Below are 16056 nucleotides of genomic sequence, written 5' to 3'. Positions count from 1 at the left end.
CCCAAATACCCACAATGCGTTATGTACAATACAGAAAAGTTGATCAAATTGTTGACCAGATACGTTTGAAATTTATTTAATTAAAGCATCAAATTAAAAAATATTAAAAGGCTGATAATCTAAAATGATGTAATTGCGGTTTGGTTCTAATTGGTTTCCTGTGTATAGGAGGGCCTTGACCCCCCTTGCTCTGATGTAAGTGTGATCCTCGTAACCTGACAGCTACTCTTGAGTAAACAAGCACGAGGGACGCTGACAAAGGTTCGGATACGAAACGTTTTCCTTTTTCAAGGGAAAACCATGTTTTACAAAACGTGCAATTCCCGCGAGAAGTTGGTGACTATAGAAGACATGTCGTAATGCCCCTGGAGAAAGAAGCCAGAAATAAGATCAGGATCGCCGTTATTTCTGTTGAAAGCGCTGTGTGGATAAATACCTACAAATGTCGCCTATACCGCCCCCTTCCACGAAACAACCACCACTGCGAGAACGTGGCCCAGATAGGAAGCGCTGGAGGTCACCAGTCTCAACCGACATCTTCTCACCTGTAGACGCGCACACTACAGCCAAGGGTAGACAGTACTGGGCGTTACCGGACATTCATAATCCTGTAAGTCACGTGTTTGTTTTAGTTTCCGCACTCGTACGTACCAGTGTTCTGCATGTACATTTCATGTTTGCAGTGTTGCGACGCGATGTGCCTGGCTGTCAATCACTGTAGCTGCAGCAACGTTTTCAAGGCTTTGTGTGGCTTATAGTATATATACATTTTGTGAGCATGTTTATATGTATGTTGTGTTGTTATTATGTATACTTTATATACTATTCTTATTGTGTGTTTTCTATATCTACAAAATCGCAGTCATCAATCGTAAAATCCGCGACTAGGGGATTCCCCTCGCTGGGGTTTAAACGATATCCGGTGTTTGACGCCCTGCGCAGTTTTGACGATCTGGCCGGTGTCCCGGTATAAACTCTCCCCCGTACAAATTGTCCCCCCCGGAGATTTTATACCGGTACAGATTCTCCCCCGGAGAATTTGTTCTGAAATAAAATCTCCCCCGGGCGGATATGTTTCGCGCCCCCCTCAGTATAAAGTCTCCCCCCCCTTGATTATTCGGTTTGTTGCAATGTCTTTAAGTACTATATTCTTTAAATAGTTATCTTTAATGTAAGGAGGGTTACTTTAAAAAATAGATTATGAAATATTTCAGCATATTTTATTTGGTATCTGTACCTTCCATCCTAAAATAATTATAAGACATAATCATACCAAACAAATTTGAATGAAATGACTTAATGTAACAAATACATGTACGGTTACTGTTGTAACTGAATTCAGAAATCTTATCAATCCTCGCAAACATTCGGTTTTAACACTAACTACGTAAAAACTGTCAACATATCCACGCGCGCCTCCAGCTCAGGCTGTCCGTTATACTCTGATTTAAGATCTAAAACATATTCCTTAATACAGGCTACGATTTGAAAATGGTATCAGTGTAATATCAGTGGCTAAAATATCATGGTGAAAGCAGGTTTCTGTTAAACATACAATGCACGTTAAATATAAACGACAAATATCTGTCCATCTTTGCCAATAGCAGAGTCTGTTGTACGATTCCGACTATATCACGAGCCTGTGTTTATGTATCACTATCAATCAGCGATGATACCAGGTGAGTGTATCCTGCCCCACCGGTGGCACCCCTCACAAATACATGCAAAGGCAAGTCAATACATATTAAGCAGGCTTTTTCATTTGTGAAAGGGTTTGTAGGTATTAATTCACTGTGCACTGTTGTTTAATACAAGGCTTAAAGTTGACAGTTCCACATTCACTCACTCACTCTAAGGGATAGGTGACGTCACGTTCAATACTGACGTCATCAGGTTTGTGCTATGACGTTTCCATATTTGTAAAAGTGGGTCAGGGACATTCGTGTCGATTGCACTAAATTTTTCAAAACCGATATTGTTGTTTATTTGAATTTGATAACAAATTCGATTCATTTTAGCTATAATAACGGTGACGCTATTTTTCAGGGCATTGTCATTTGCAGAAGCCCGAGGTCTTCCATTAACCGCCCCACGAAGGAGGTATGTATGTATTTGGGAAGAGATTTGCAATTTGTTGTTCTGTTTTATATATACTTGTAATTCTTTTGGTCATAGTTATGATTAGGTTACAGTAAACTACGGTTATAACGAACTCAAAGGGGCCGGAAATTCTAGTTCGTTATGACCGTAGTTCGTGAAATGCATATGTACAGCATATATACAGCAAATGGTCGGGACAAAGACATAAGTTCGTCATATCCGTCAGTTCGTAGCCTAGTGGTTAAAGCGTTCGCTCGTCACGCCGACAACCCGGGTTCGATTCCCGACATGGGTACTATGTGTGAAGCCCATTTCCGGTGTCCCCCGCCGTGATTTTGCTGGAATATTGCTAAAAGCGGCGTAAAACCATACTCACTCACTCACTCAGTTCGTTATAAGCGTGTTCGTTGTAAACGTAGTATATTTGCACAGGTCAAACGGTAGACGGCGCAAGTATTCCACCCTAGAATGGTCAAGTTGCAAATCTAGGTGCACTGATCATTCTGTTTTAAAGTGAGTGATTATGGTTTTACGCCGCTTTTAGCAATATTCCAGGAATATCACGGCAGGGGACACCAGAAATTGGCTTCACACATTGTACCCATGTCGGGAATCGAACCCGGGTCTTCGGCGTGACGAGCGAACGCTTTAACCAATAGAATACCCGACAGCCCCTAGGTTAGTAGTAGTAGTAGTAGTAGTAGTAGTAGTAGTAGTAGAAGTAGTAGTTTGTTGTTTAACGCCGCACTCAGCAATATTCCAGCTATATGGCGGCGGTCTGTAAATAATCGAGTCTGGACCAGACAATCCAGTGATTAATATCATGAGCATCGATCCACGCAATTGGGGTCAATAACATGCATCAACCAAGTCAGCGAGCCTGACCACCCGATCCCGTTAGTCGCCTTTTACGACAAGCATAGTCACCTTTTATAGTCAAATGGGGTACGACATGTGATGTCATTAAACATGAAGTGCGTATTGCTGTTTTCTGAAACTAGGGGCGGTCGGGTAGCCTAGTGGTTAAAGCGTTCGCTAGTCACGCCGAAGACCTGGGTTTGATTCCCGACATGGGCAAAATGTGTGAAGCCCATTTCTAGTGTCCCCCGCCGTGATATTGCTGGAATATTGCTAAAAGCGGCGTAAAATCACACCCACTCACTCACTCATTTCTGAAACTAGATAGGCGTATGGGATGTACTTTCTTAATGTCGCTTAAGTTTCCCAAGTCGGAAGTGACGTCATTGAACTTGAAAAGCATGTGACTATCCAATTAAGATAGCTGGAGTTTAAAGGCATTCAGCATTAGGGCTGTCTGTATTTTCACATACCGGAATTGATGCCATAACGAAACGGAATTGCATTAAACCGTCACATTGTAATAGCTTTCAGGTTTACGGTCACGTGTTCTCCGATCTCAGAAAAATTTAGATTAGACCGGAAAAGCAATTATATTCCTAGTGATGCTAGCTTCAGTCAAGGTACTTTAATCTGGTTAGAAGTTGTAGAATGGAAATGTATCGTACTGTGTATAAACCTTTCCCTGGCCTTGAGGAAAAGGCAATGAAGGTTGCTTCTGTTGCAAACACTACTTAGGACAGTATACCTTGCTATTTACAGGCAACCCTTTTGCTATTGTTGTGCCCATGTTTACCAAGTTATGGATCAGCACATTGTCGGTCGCACAACAACTCAGTTCTATAACATGCTTCTCTTTCGATTTCTTTTCATCGTTTGTATGAATATTTGTTTCCTTTCTTTCAGTTTTTTTTAAAAAAAACTTTGGTGTTGTAGGTTGCTGGATTTGACGATGGACATCAGTGACTCGTCTGATGAGGACATCAGTGACCACCCAAATATACAAGTGGGTACGGACAACAAGATGACGGTAGACTCAAGAAATGGAATAATTAACTGTAGACAAACGGGACACCGAAACACAATAGTTCTGAATCTGGACACGTCACATGAATTGCCTGAAGACACAGAAGTAAACATTAAACTTGTGTTTCGTAAAGCAAGTAAGTATCTTCGCGATGGATGGGTTTTAGTCAACAATTTTGCCCTGTCTGTATACGATGTAGGCTTAATTCTGCCAACACGTCAGTTCAGATCAGAATCCCCTCAAAGAGGTGAGGTGAAATGGGGTTTAACGTCGCGTCCAAGAATTTTGCATTTATATAGCGACGTGCATACACGTGTGTGTGTGTGGCTGCTTGTACTGGTCCGGACTGATGCCGATTTATAGTGCTAGCCCACTGAGATACCATGCCGCAGTTTAACATGAATACCCCACTCAGACACAATATACTGACTCCGAGCCGACCAGTTCTTGTTTTAGCCCCTTAATTCCGAGCGCCAGACAGGGTGACAACTAGTACCATCTTTTAACGTCTTTTGGTATGACGCGGCCGGGGATCGAACTCCGCTCTCCGGGCGGGTGCTCTACCACTAGACCACAGAGGCGGTCTCCCTTCCAAGAATGATGGGCAGGGCTGGTGTGAGAGCTGTCGGATACCATGTTGGTTCATGAACCTTATAACACACACATGTTCACTATTGATTCTCAACGCTCTTTTCTATTATAGAGCTGTTTATGTGTTTCCGATCATAGTGGAGGTAAAGTTTTAGTTTGTATTCTAATGGACCAGTTTTGATATATCAAGTCCAGTAGGCTGTCGATTTGATGTTTTCAAAGGCAACTAACTCCATAATGGGTTTCATAAGAATCTAGTATGCTGTCTGTCATATCCCGCAATCTATTTTTGAGACTTGTGCTTTATTTTGTCGTCTAATTGCAACAGTATTGTAACAAATATGAATGTGAATGTTTGATCTACTTCAGATGTTCCTACAGTTGAGACACACATAGTCATCAACGGAAATCCTGCTGCCGAAGAGCGCATGCACGAAGCAGCACACAACCGAGGGGTGTGGCAGAGTCTGCGACAGTTCTTCAACACACTGTATGCTAGACTCGAACGGGTATATCGGGGAAGCGTGGTGATAGAACTCGAGGTGACAGACGCCAACTTCCTTCATTGTGTTGAGAAGGCAGCCAAGGAAGGACGACTCAGTGAGCTCATCCTGCAGCTTCTCAAGGAAAAGAACGTCTTTGAAACGATTAAAGGTCAAAAGGTGGAGATAACTGTGGAAGTTAGGATTCCAGAAGGCCAATATGGTGAGTTTTGTCAGCTTTATGCAGGAAAGTTCGCTATAAAAATTTGCATCTTTTTTTATATTCCATTAAAAAAGGGCGGTCAGGTAGCCTAGTGGTTCAAGCGTTCGCTCGTCACGCTGAAGACCAGGGTCCCAATCCCGACATGGGTAAAATGTGTGAAGCCCATTTCTGGTATTCCCCGATGTGATATTGCTGAAATATTGCTAAGTGCGGTGTGAAACCATACTCACTCACCACTCACAAACTCATTAACAAAATGTGTCACACAATGCCATTTCATGTATAAGCTGGTAGGAGCTAAGAAAGTCAGTTAAAGCCAATTCATTGTGACCAAACTCAAACAACGCTTACTTCAATATATTTTGTTTTATTCAGAGGAGATGTCTAAAGAGATGGACAGGTATGTACTTTTTCACGACTTAGTCTTGGCATCATCAAGATCACATATTTCTGGGATCCCTAATATGCTAATATATTCATGTATTTTATGTTCACAAACGTAATTTGAAACATGCCGAGCGTATCACTAAGATATCGTTCTCAGTTTAAGCATGGGCATTTGAGCCTCGTGGTTGGTTGCACAAACTCCTCCCTTGATTTTTAAACGTTTTAGATCAAATTATATTGATTAAAGTGCAACCATCTAGAAGTATATTCTTTGAGTACTGACTAAGCGCCATCACGGTTCATAGTTTGGATATAATATCGCAACTTAAGATATTTTCAAATTGAAATCAACATAAAATAAAGTCAGCCGAGAGACATATTTTCTTTCGCTCCTCAGTTTATGAATTATGTGCCTCTACTAAATATGTTACAATGTTAATGGTAAATCTGGTTCTTTTGATTATGTAGATGTTGTTATGAAGAGAACAAGGAGTTCGTATCTAAGTATAAGTACAAAATTTTGTGTATTCTGAGAAGTAAATGAATTTCTTGTGTCTACTTTCTTCAGAAAGAAACAAGACGCTCGTAAACTTGTAGAGACTCTCTTGACCAGTTCACGCAATGAAGAGGTCGTGCAACGCCAGTCTGTTAAAGGGCTTGAAGACGTAGCAGCGGAGGTGGCTTCTCTTGGAACAACCCTTAACATAGCCATGGTGGGAGGGGCTGCCCTTGGTACCGCTGCTTTGCTGGCCGCTCCCTTTACGTTCGGAGCATCATTAGGACTTGGTGCAGCTACTGTCGTAGCGCTTATTGCTGCATTTGTGTTAGCAATTAAAAAAAGTGAGGTGCGAGAAAGTGCACAGGTGAGCTTGGATCAGTATAGCAGTGCCGTGGAATCCCTGGATAAAAGTATTTCCACCCTAATGAGGCAAGATGAAGTCATGAAAGATATGGTGGAACACGCGGTTATTGAACGTCTGAAAGTAGAGCCAATACAAATATCAGATATGATGATATCTCTCCAACAATCTGCCGGTTCAACTTCAAAATTGGTTATCGACGTCGACGGGGAGACAATCCCAATACACAAATTGAATTTATACGACTTCATAACAGAAAGCGTTAAGAATAAAAGACAACCCCCGTCAAAAGTACAGAAAGATATCCGTGACATGGCCCGACAAATAGAAAGAATGGAGGTGAATCCCTTGCGTGGCCTGCTGTCCTCTGCCTGATACATGTATAGTGATGGAAATTACATCATATTCAACTGATGCAGACCACACCTTCAACTTTACACAGCAACTATGAACGTCCGATTGAGACTCAAAATCAAACGAGATTTCAGATAATTTAAAATGTAATTCAAGTCCTGGTAACCTATTCGTCAGTTAAACAGCATATTGCAGAATATCAACAATTTCTGTATCCGTTTTACCTTCAGTTACAAGACTGCAGGGGCTGACAGAGAGAAAGGTCTGGGTTCGATCCCCGGCCGCGTCATACCAAAGGACGTTAAAACATGGTACTTGTTGTTACCCTTGCTGCCGCCTGGCATTAAAGGAATTAAACAAGAACTGGTCGGAGTCATTACACTGTGTCCGAGTGGGTTATCGATGTTAAACTGCGGCATGGTATGTCGGGGGGTGAACTATAAAACCGATTTTAGTCGCGACTAGTTCAAGCAGACCCAACTCCCATCTGCTGATTGTTGATACATGATCCGGGTTACAATAGGCCTTCAGCAACCCATGCTTGTTGTAAACAGCGACTATGCTTGTCTTAAGAGGCAACTAACGGGATCGAGTGGTCAGGCTCGCTGGTTGATACAAGTCATCGCACCCCAATAGCATAGATGGATACTCATGATGTCAACCACTTGATTGTCTGGTCCAGACTCGATAATTTACAGACCACTGTCATGTAGCTGGAATATTGCTGAGTGCGGCGTTAAACAACAAACAAAGCTTACGCTCGTTTGTCATCAAAGTGTAAAACGGTTTTATTTTTCATTACAATTACAAAATAGAAGAAGTAATTTCGTTTTATCATGATGATATCATTCTTTTGTTTTATGTATATTTTCTCCCTTTTTTTAATTGTATTTCGTTGATGTGTTGTTATCCTTATTCCTGAACAAAACTATGACTTGTGAATTGATGCCACAAAGACATATCGTGTCCTGTGACTTTTGAATTCTTAAAGGTCTAACAATTACTCTGTTATATGTAAATATCGCTTCAATGTCACCACTGTGATGCAGTGAATGTAATGCTTAGCAATTCCTCTGTAATTTGTAAATATCGCTTCAATGTCACCACTGTGATGCAGTGAATGTAACGCTTAGCAATTGCTCTGTAATTTGTAAATATCGCTTCAATGTCACCACTGTGATGCAGTGAATGTAATGCTAAGCACTTCCTCTGTAATTTGTAAATATCGCTTCAATGTCACCACTGTGATGCAGTGAATGTAACGCTTAGCACTTCCTCTGTAATTTGTTAAAATCGCTTCAATGTCACCACTGTGATGCAGTGAATGTAATGCTAAGCACTTCCTCTGTAATTTGTAAATATCGCTTCAATGTCACCACTGTGATGCAGTGAATGTAATGCTTAGCAATTGTTCTGTAATTTGTTAAAATCGCTTCAAAGACACCACTGTGATGCAGTGAATGTAATGCTTAGTAATTGCTCTGTAATTCGTAAATATCTCTTCAATGTCACCACTGTGATGCAGTGAATGTAACGCTTAGCAATTGCTCTGTAATTTGTTAAAATCGCTTCAATGTCACCACTGTGATGCAGTGAATGTAATGCTAAGCACTTCCTCTGTAATTTGTAAATATCGCTTCAATGTCACCACTGTGATGCAGTGAATGTAATGCTTAGCAATTGCTCTGTAATTTGTTAAAATCGCTTCAAAGACACCACTGTGATGCAGTGAATGTAATGCTTAGTAATTGCTCTGTAATTTGTAAATATCGCTTCAATGTCACCAATGTGATGCAGTGAAAGTACTATAGCCACGATTCCTGTAAGTATTATGAACGAATATAATCTCCACAATATAAATGTGAACAGTACAATGATAATCATAAACTTGATTGGACATGTGATGGTAGCATTTTGTTTAGTTTCATCTTTCGGCATCTTCCCGAGGCAAGTGAGTTAACTGACTATAAAAGTCCAGATTCCACCCTTGCCGAACTAGGCTGGTATTATGGAGTTACATTTTGGCTGGACTAACGAGTCTATGCATAGTCCAATCAAAAATCGCGCACCGAAATCCGGTTCGTCAAGTGTCATGCAGATTACTGTCGACTGCAGGATTTGCAAATCATGTGCACCGCCAACTCGTTGTCAACAGATATTTTTCTAAATCTTTTCATGTTTTTAATCAAGGTGCTCATGTGATTTGATGATATTCGCGATGTAAGAATCGTTTTATCACTATATAGATCTTGATTATCAATCAGATCGTCTTGACTGGGCGCCACCGTTTTGTTTGAAGCAAATGTATGTGATACGAGAGGTTGAATCTGATTGGTCAATAGGAGAGGCATAGAAAAGACATTACTCGTAATAGCCACTGATGGCGCTACGATCGAGCCCAGGAATTCCAGCCTTGTTCGGCAAGGGTGCAAACTGGACTTTTAAAGTAAGTTAACTCTCTTGCCACTGGGAAGATTTCTTTCGGTGACAAAGATCAAAATGTGTTCATGTGATATTTAAACAGGCTCATTTAAGGTTATGGTGTTTGTTCTACAGGTTAAGTGTTACATAATTATCAACATAATATTTTTTATATGTGCTGAATTTGATTCCGATGATAACTTTGAACACACTGCTTGTACACAAGTCAATGATATAGCTTTCAATAACTGTTGCCAGAGTAGGGTTTTCAAACAAATTTATATTAAAAATACCATTGTTATATTTTGCTCTTGATATCTCTGTTCTTTATTGAGATGTTTTGAGAATGTTTGACGCCACATTCAGCAACAACCCACTTGAATGACAGCAGTCTGTTAATAGTCTAGTCTGGACCAGACAATCCAGTGATTGGTTTATTGAGTAACGCTTCACGCCTGCGCAGTGCGATGACAGCCATCAGCCAAGTCACTGAGTCAGACCACCTGATTAACTCAGAATATGAACTGGGTTATTATATACATAAATCTATCCTGATCCATTTTATTCTTGTGGTTGCGGTATATTATCTACCTGTTTATTTCAGATACTTGTCAATTTCTTTCTTGTGTTTGCAGTACAAATCTACCTGCCTATTTCTGATTCTTATCAATTTCGTTCATGTGGTGGTGGTATATGCAAATCAAACATAAGCTAATTAGTACATGATAACGCCATGAGAAAAGTATTTGATAGTATTAGGTTTGTGGTTCAACATTAAATAGAAACTCTCAATGCAAGAGAGTAACCAATCCAGATTATCCCCGATTCCATTTGCCGTAAAGGTAAAAAAAGTGATGACAATTATAGGAATGGACCACTGAAAACATCTTGTTGGATCTATTTTTAGACTTGAAACAATACTCAAAGGTAAATTAGCTTACATATTTTCTGTTTTCATATCAAAGTATTGCCAGAAGTACATTATTTGACCTGACTCTACACAGACTGTAGACTTTTTAAAGATTTCAAATTTTAATTTTGAGAATCATTTTTGTATTATTTACACAAGTTAAGACGTGTGAGTTGCTTCAACTCCCAGTTAGAGATGTGTATCAGTCAGAAAGTCAATGTGAGTTGTGGCTCAGTACTACTAAAACATCACCGTGCTACCCAGTATTATCTCAGTCAGTATTCTGTCAAGCCATATAGTCCATAACATAGTCATGGTTCATGGCAAAAGAAATGTCAAATTGCATGAGATCCTTGTTACTTTGGTATTTGATAATAGCCTTCATGTTATCAGTTAAGATCACCATTCTTGTTTCTATCAAATAATTCATATGTTAGTTACACTTAGTGGTGTACGGGTTCTGTTGATTAAATATATTGACAAATTTCAAAATGTGTTTTGTACTTAATTGAAAAGGTACATTGTATGTTGGAAACCTGGAACTTTTCATGGGCTTCTCACACATTTAACCATATATGGAATGGATCCTCTGAGTTTTCTAGTGAATGTAGAGTTATGACCTTCTCTCAACTCAGGTTATAATTGTAATAATCGACCAACCAGAAAACCCTTTCTGAAATGCACACTAATTTAAACGAAAATGGACATGGTTTACAAACTGACTGAATTTTCATATATTTATTGGGGTCACGGATGGCCTAGTCGTTTTTAATGCGCCGCGATTCTCTGTGCAGAGTTGAGTCCCTTGAACATGCCAGAAACCTATGATTGTGGGTTCGAATCCCGGTTCGCCCCAATTATGTTTCTAGGTTTGTCAGCACCATAAACGTGCTCGTGGGTTTCACCGAGGTGGTAAACGTCTGAGACCTGCATCACTTCGGGCTTTCCTCCCACATTAAGCTGACACGCTGTGATATAACTGGAATACTGTAAAAAACGGCGTTAAACCCAACTCACTCACTCATATATTTATTGATTTGATGAAACGAAGTTTAGCCAGACATAAAATCAGAACTCACGTATCATCACTGCGGCCTGTAAATAATCAAGTGGCCAGGCTAACCAGTGGGTGATAACATGAGAAACTTTCCACGCTGTCGGGTCACGATGAGTCACACTCGGGTCATTGACCCCATCGATAGTCATTTACAAGACCGGAATCACTAGGTGTTGTAGGTATTTTAAGAAGCTCTGCTATTTATATAGAAAACCACTTGACAGACGGAGTGACGTCAACAATATGATGTTAGTTTGTTGCTTATCGCCGCCTTAGCAGTATTTCTCCTAATCCAGTGATTGATACTATAAACAACAATCTACGAGGTACGATGCCACGCTATCAACCGAGACTGACACCCAATCCATTTGGTCGCTTCTTGGCACCAGCATCGGTTGCTGGGGACCTATTCCAACCACGGGGGTACGTCAACAATTGTTAGGTGCATCTCTTGATGGCGTTGTCTAGCGGGCAGCCTCGCCGGTACTGCGTTCAAGGCAGCGGCGTCTGTGTTAGACGTCCTACAGTAAATCATCTTTGAACAGTACTGATTAAGGTTAAACTGAGAGCAAGAATTGGACATTTCCCTCTTTGAATCACAACAAGGATACCAAGTTGCATATTCATAAATCAAGTGGGAGGATAAGCCTGTCGATAACATCTGACGGGCATCAAGATGAGGCTTATCCCACATAATAATCACCAATTAAACCCTACACGAACATGGCAAACACTGACACAGTTTGTCAAAAATTGTTTCTGGTCACAAAACAAACACCCGAACACAACAACCTGCCATTTATTGCACGTGCATCTCGAAATATGGATGCATTATTTCCACCCTCACTAACATTTGCAGATGACACAATTTCAATCAATGCTTTGATACCAAGTGACGAGTTACTGTGCTTCATATAAAAATATATTTATTGTGCGATTAAATGAGGCATCATTGATCATATCCATGAAGACATTTCCTGGACTTAAAGGTCGTGATGCATAATTTACACGTGCATGTTCATGATACTGACACACGTGTTTCTTCGGTGTGAACAGCATGCAATGATTTCGTTCAGCCGTAAATAACGCTTACACAATGCATGCTGAAAATCAACATCTTCGCACCGCAGTATGCTGCAAACAGGAATGGCACAAAGCAAAGTTGCCAGACATTTTAATGTTCTTCGAAACACAGTATCATCTCTTTGAGACGTTATCTACAACAGCAGGGCAACACTCATGACTTGCCACGGACCGGTCGTCCATGTGTGACGTCAAATCAACAAATAAGACATATTTGGTTGGTGCATCTACGGAATCGATACCAAACGGCCACATTAACAGCACAGGCAATTCCTGGGTTGAGGCCACTAAGGGGCAGAACCGATCGCAACCGGTTGAGGGAGCACAACATTCGGCCCTAACGTCCGTCGATACGCCCCATTTTGCTTCCACGCCACCGTCAGGCACGCCAAGTTGGGTGTAAACAGCATCTGAGGTTCAGAAGACAAGACTGAGACTGTATACTGTTCACAGATGAATCCAGGACGGACAACTCTGGTGGTCGCGCAAGTGTCCACAGGCGCCCATGAGAACGTTTTAGCGACTCTTGCGTTTCTCAACGTCGTCAGTTTAGGGATTGAAGTGTAAAGGCATGAGGTGGCATCATAACTCATGGGAGAACACAACTTACCATTGCTAACGGATATCTGAATGACGTGCGCTACAGGGACGACATCGTTCCAGATCATGTTCTACCTTTGCAGGGACGTAACGTCACGTTGCATCAGGATAATACCCGCTCCCATATTTCACGTGTGTGTAACAGACTTTTTGAGGCAGCATAGCATTTTCTGTATTGCTGTTTCTCCAGAACGCTCCCTGATAGTACATGCCTGGGATGAGATGTACCGACGCCTACGACAAGACCAGAATCAAACGGGAACATGTACTTTAAAGATATGAAAACACAATGCATTTTAGAAAGTGGTCAAATGAAACAAATGTTATATTTGAGATAACACACTTTCTTAGTAAAGTCCAAAGTCTATTCCCTTTTTGGGTTGAATCCCATCCGGGATACGAACCCACACTCTCAGAGTGCGATATCTAATCGCCAGCACATAGCGATATAGCCGACTCAATGACAATGATCTAAACAACGGGTTTAAACAAAGGTATTGGTAGGTGTTTGCTATGATGTCTGGTTCCACCCAGAAAAGGCAGAGAAAGGACTGTTTCTGTTTTTGTAAGTTCTTCAAACACTTTTCTTGTTTACTCACTGACTCTGAACATGTATTCTGTTGTGTTGTGGATTGTTGCTGGTAGGTAAACGTCTATTTAATTTTCTTCAAAATCGATGATAATATGAACAATTGTCAAGAAATAAACTCAATTCAGTGATACTTGATGGAGTTTGCCAATTGTGGACAGCTTCTGTCTTAGCTGGATCAGTTGAAACACATTGAGCACTTCTTTTTTAAAGGGTTGACATTTCTTTGGTTTAAGCTTCAACCCTGGCTTTCTCAACTGATTAAGTACTTGTGAGAGTTTGTCTTGATGGTCACTGAAATGTCTGCTATGAACATTCAGATCATTAAAAAAAATCAAACAGGCGTCACCAAGTCCAACTGGTGCTTTTTGCATAAGTTTAGAGAAACATGCAGGACCATTTGTGACCCCGAATGGGATTCTAGTGAATTGGAATAACCCAAGAGTTGTAGAAAAAGCTGTTTTTCTTCAGGCTGAATTTCAATCTGCTAATAGCCAGACGCACAATCCAGGCAACTGAACAAGCTAGATCCTGACAAACTATCCAGGTATCATCAGTACGAGGAATTGGAATACTGTCTTTTCTCGATTGAGAATTCAAAAGGTGATAATCAATGAAAAATCTTGTTTCTCCATTTATCTTGGGTACCAACAAAATAGGTGATGAACAAGGACTAGTAGATAGTTCAATAACACCCTGAATTAGCATTTCTTGAATGAATTTTCTAACTGTCCTCTTGTTTACGGTATGGCACTCTACGTGGAGGCTGCTTCCTACAAAGTGTTCTAAGCGCGTCAGACAACTCTTGTTCAAATATTGTTTGATCAGGGTTACAACATATTGAGCCTCAGGAATGTTTTCAAAACGTTATATTTGACGCATCAGAGACACACATGATGTAACAAGTGTTCCCCTGCTTTTTTAGGTAAACAGGTGACTTACCTTTGTGTTTGTGACGTATGCCATTGTGGGACTGACATCGCAACTTAAGGTATCACCACTATTTGATGAAGTGATTCATGCTTATGATACAATCGGAATCTGACAATGCAATCTTCTTTCAGTTGAGATTTGTTAGAGACAATGGTAATGGTTTTGATACCTGTATTTACTATTTCTGACAGGAGTATGTGAGTGAGTTGGGTTTAACGCCGCTTTAACAGTATTCCAGTTACATCACGGCATGTCAGCTTAATGTTGGAAGAAAGCCTGAAGTGATACAGGTCTAAGACGTTTGCCACTTCGGTGAAACCCACAAGCATTTGTATGGTGCTGACAAACCTAGAAACATAATCAGTGCGAACCGGGAATCGAACCCACAATCATAAGTTTCTAGAGTGCCCAAGGGACGCAACTCTGCACAACAAAACCCGTGTCCAGGGTAGAAGTAAGAGAATTAAGTCATCATATGATCGTGTTATTGTTAACAAAAGGATGGGTCGATGGGCAAAAGAAAGTAAATTGTCCCCACGTGAACAATATTTGAAGCCTTAGATGTCCATGATATCAAGTATACTCGGATTAAACTTCGGAACACATGTAAATGCTGATTGACAACAGCCTTATGAATCAATCGATTCCAGCCTGCAACAGTGACAGCAAGAAACATCCCTGGCCTTCGACGAATCTCTTCACAAACCGTACGTTGTCAACTCAGATGTGCAGGGATTGTCGCCAGAAGACCCGCCAGACGTCCCATTTTGACAGGAAACGACCGTCAAGCACGTCTACAGTGGTGCTGACAGCGTCTACGGTGGACGGTCATACAGTGGGGGCAACTTCTATTCACTGACGAATATCGTTTTCACCTCGGCCACAGCAATGGAAGGATTCGAGTGTACCGACGTTGAGGTGAACGTTACGTCAATCATTGTGTCATGGAAGATCGGTTTGGGGGCGGCAGCGTTATGGTATGGGGTGGGATTACAGCAAGACAGACCACCCGTTTGATAGTGGTAGAGGGAAATCTCAATTGACAGCACTACCGTGACGAGATCGTCGGCCCTGTTCTACCTTTTTTGCGTCGTCATGGCCCAGGCATAACCTTTCAACATTGCATGAGACGAAGATGTGTTGCTTGCATCGCAACCAGAGGTGGACACACACGTCATTGATTTGTATATTGACATTTTGGCATGTTCATGTTTTGTATGAAATCACACATTTTCCGAAGTCAGTATTTGAACACTTACAGGGGTCTTTTATCTATTGCAAACTGAAATTGCTTAAGACTTGGTAAAAAACATAACTTTGCATTAAATCTTATTCAATGCCCCAGGAACTTTTGTTGTTCAGTATACATTAATATTTTTTAGAGAGTGTAACCACAAACATCTTAGTGAGAGTTTTCTATCTTTTCATGACATGAGCCAAAATAATTCCCCAGGTCCATGTGGAATAAATCCACTGTAAGATAAACTTAAATCTAAAAGGTCTTTTTCACAAGAAAGTACTGTACTTTGACCTAAAAAACATTTCAAAGCAGGGCCCCAACCAAGAGAAGGTACATACCAA

At 40.8% G+C, this 16056-nt stretch overlaps 1 protein-coding gene across 1 annotated transcript; it reads left to right on the top strand.

Annotated features, from left to right (window-relative positions):
• The first annotated feature begins 308 nt into the window (after positions 1-308).
• LOC139445724 (uncharacterized) lies at positions 309-10666 on the top strand. Its single transcript, XM_071226929.1, has 6 exons — positions 309-610; positions 2047-2100; positions 3895-4121; positions 4946-5281; positions 5657-5681; positions 6237-10666. Exons 3-6 carry the CDS (start codon positions 3911-3913, stop codon positions 6901-6903), a joined length of 1239 nt encoding a protein of 412 aa, XP_071083030.1. The 5' UTR covers positions 309-610; positions 2047-2100; positions 3895-3910; the 3' UTR covers positions 6904-10666.
• Positions 10667-16056: the final 5390 nt, after the last annotated feature.

This window comes from Haliotis cracherodii, unplaced genomic scaffold (assembly GCF_022045235.1).
Source record: "Haliotis cracherodii isolate W230 unplaced genomic scaffold, xgHalCrac1.p SCAF_6, whole genome shotgun sequence".
Taxonomy (NCBI): domain Eukaryota; kingdom Metazoa; phylum Mollusca; class Gastropoda; order Lepetellida; family Haliotidae; genus Haliotis; species Haliotis cracherodii.
The sequence above is the reverse complement of the archived record's forward strand: the minus strand, read 5'-3'. Positions and strand labels throughout refer to the sequence as shown.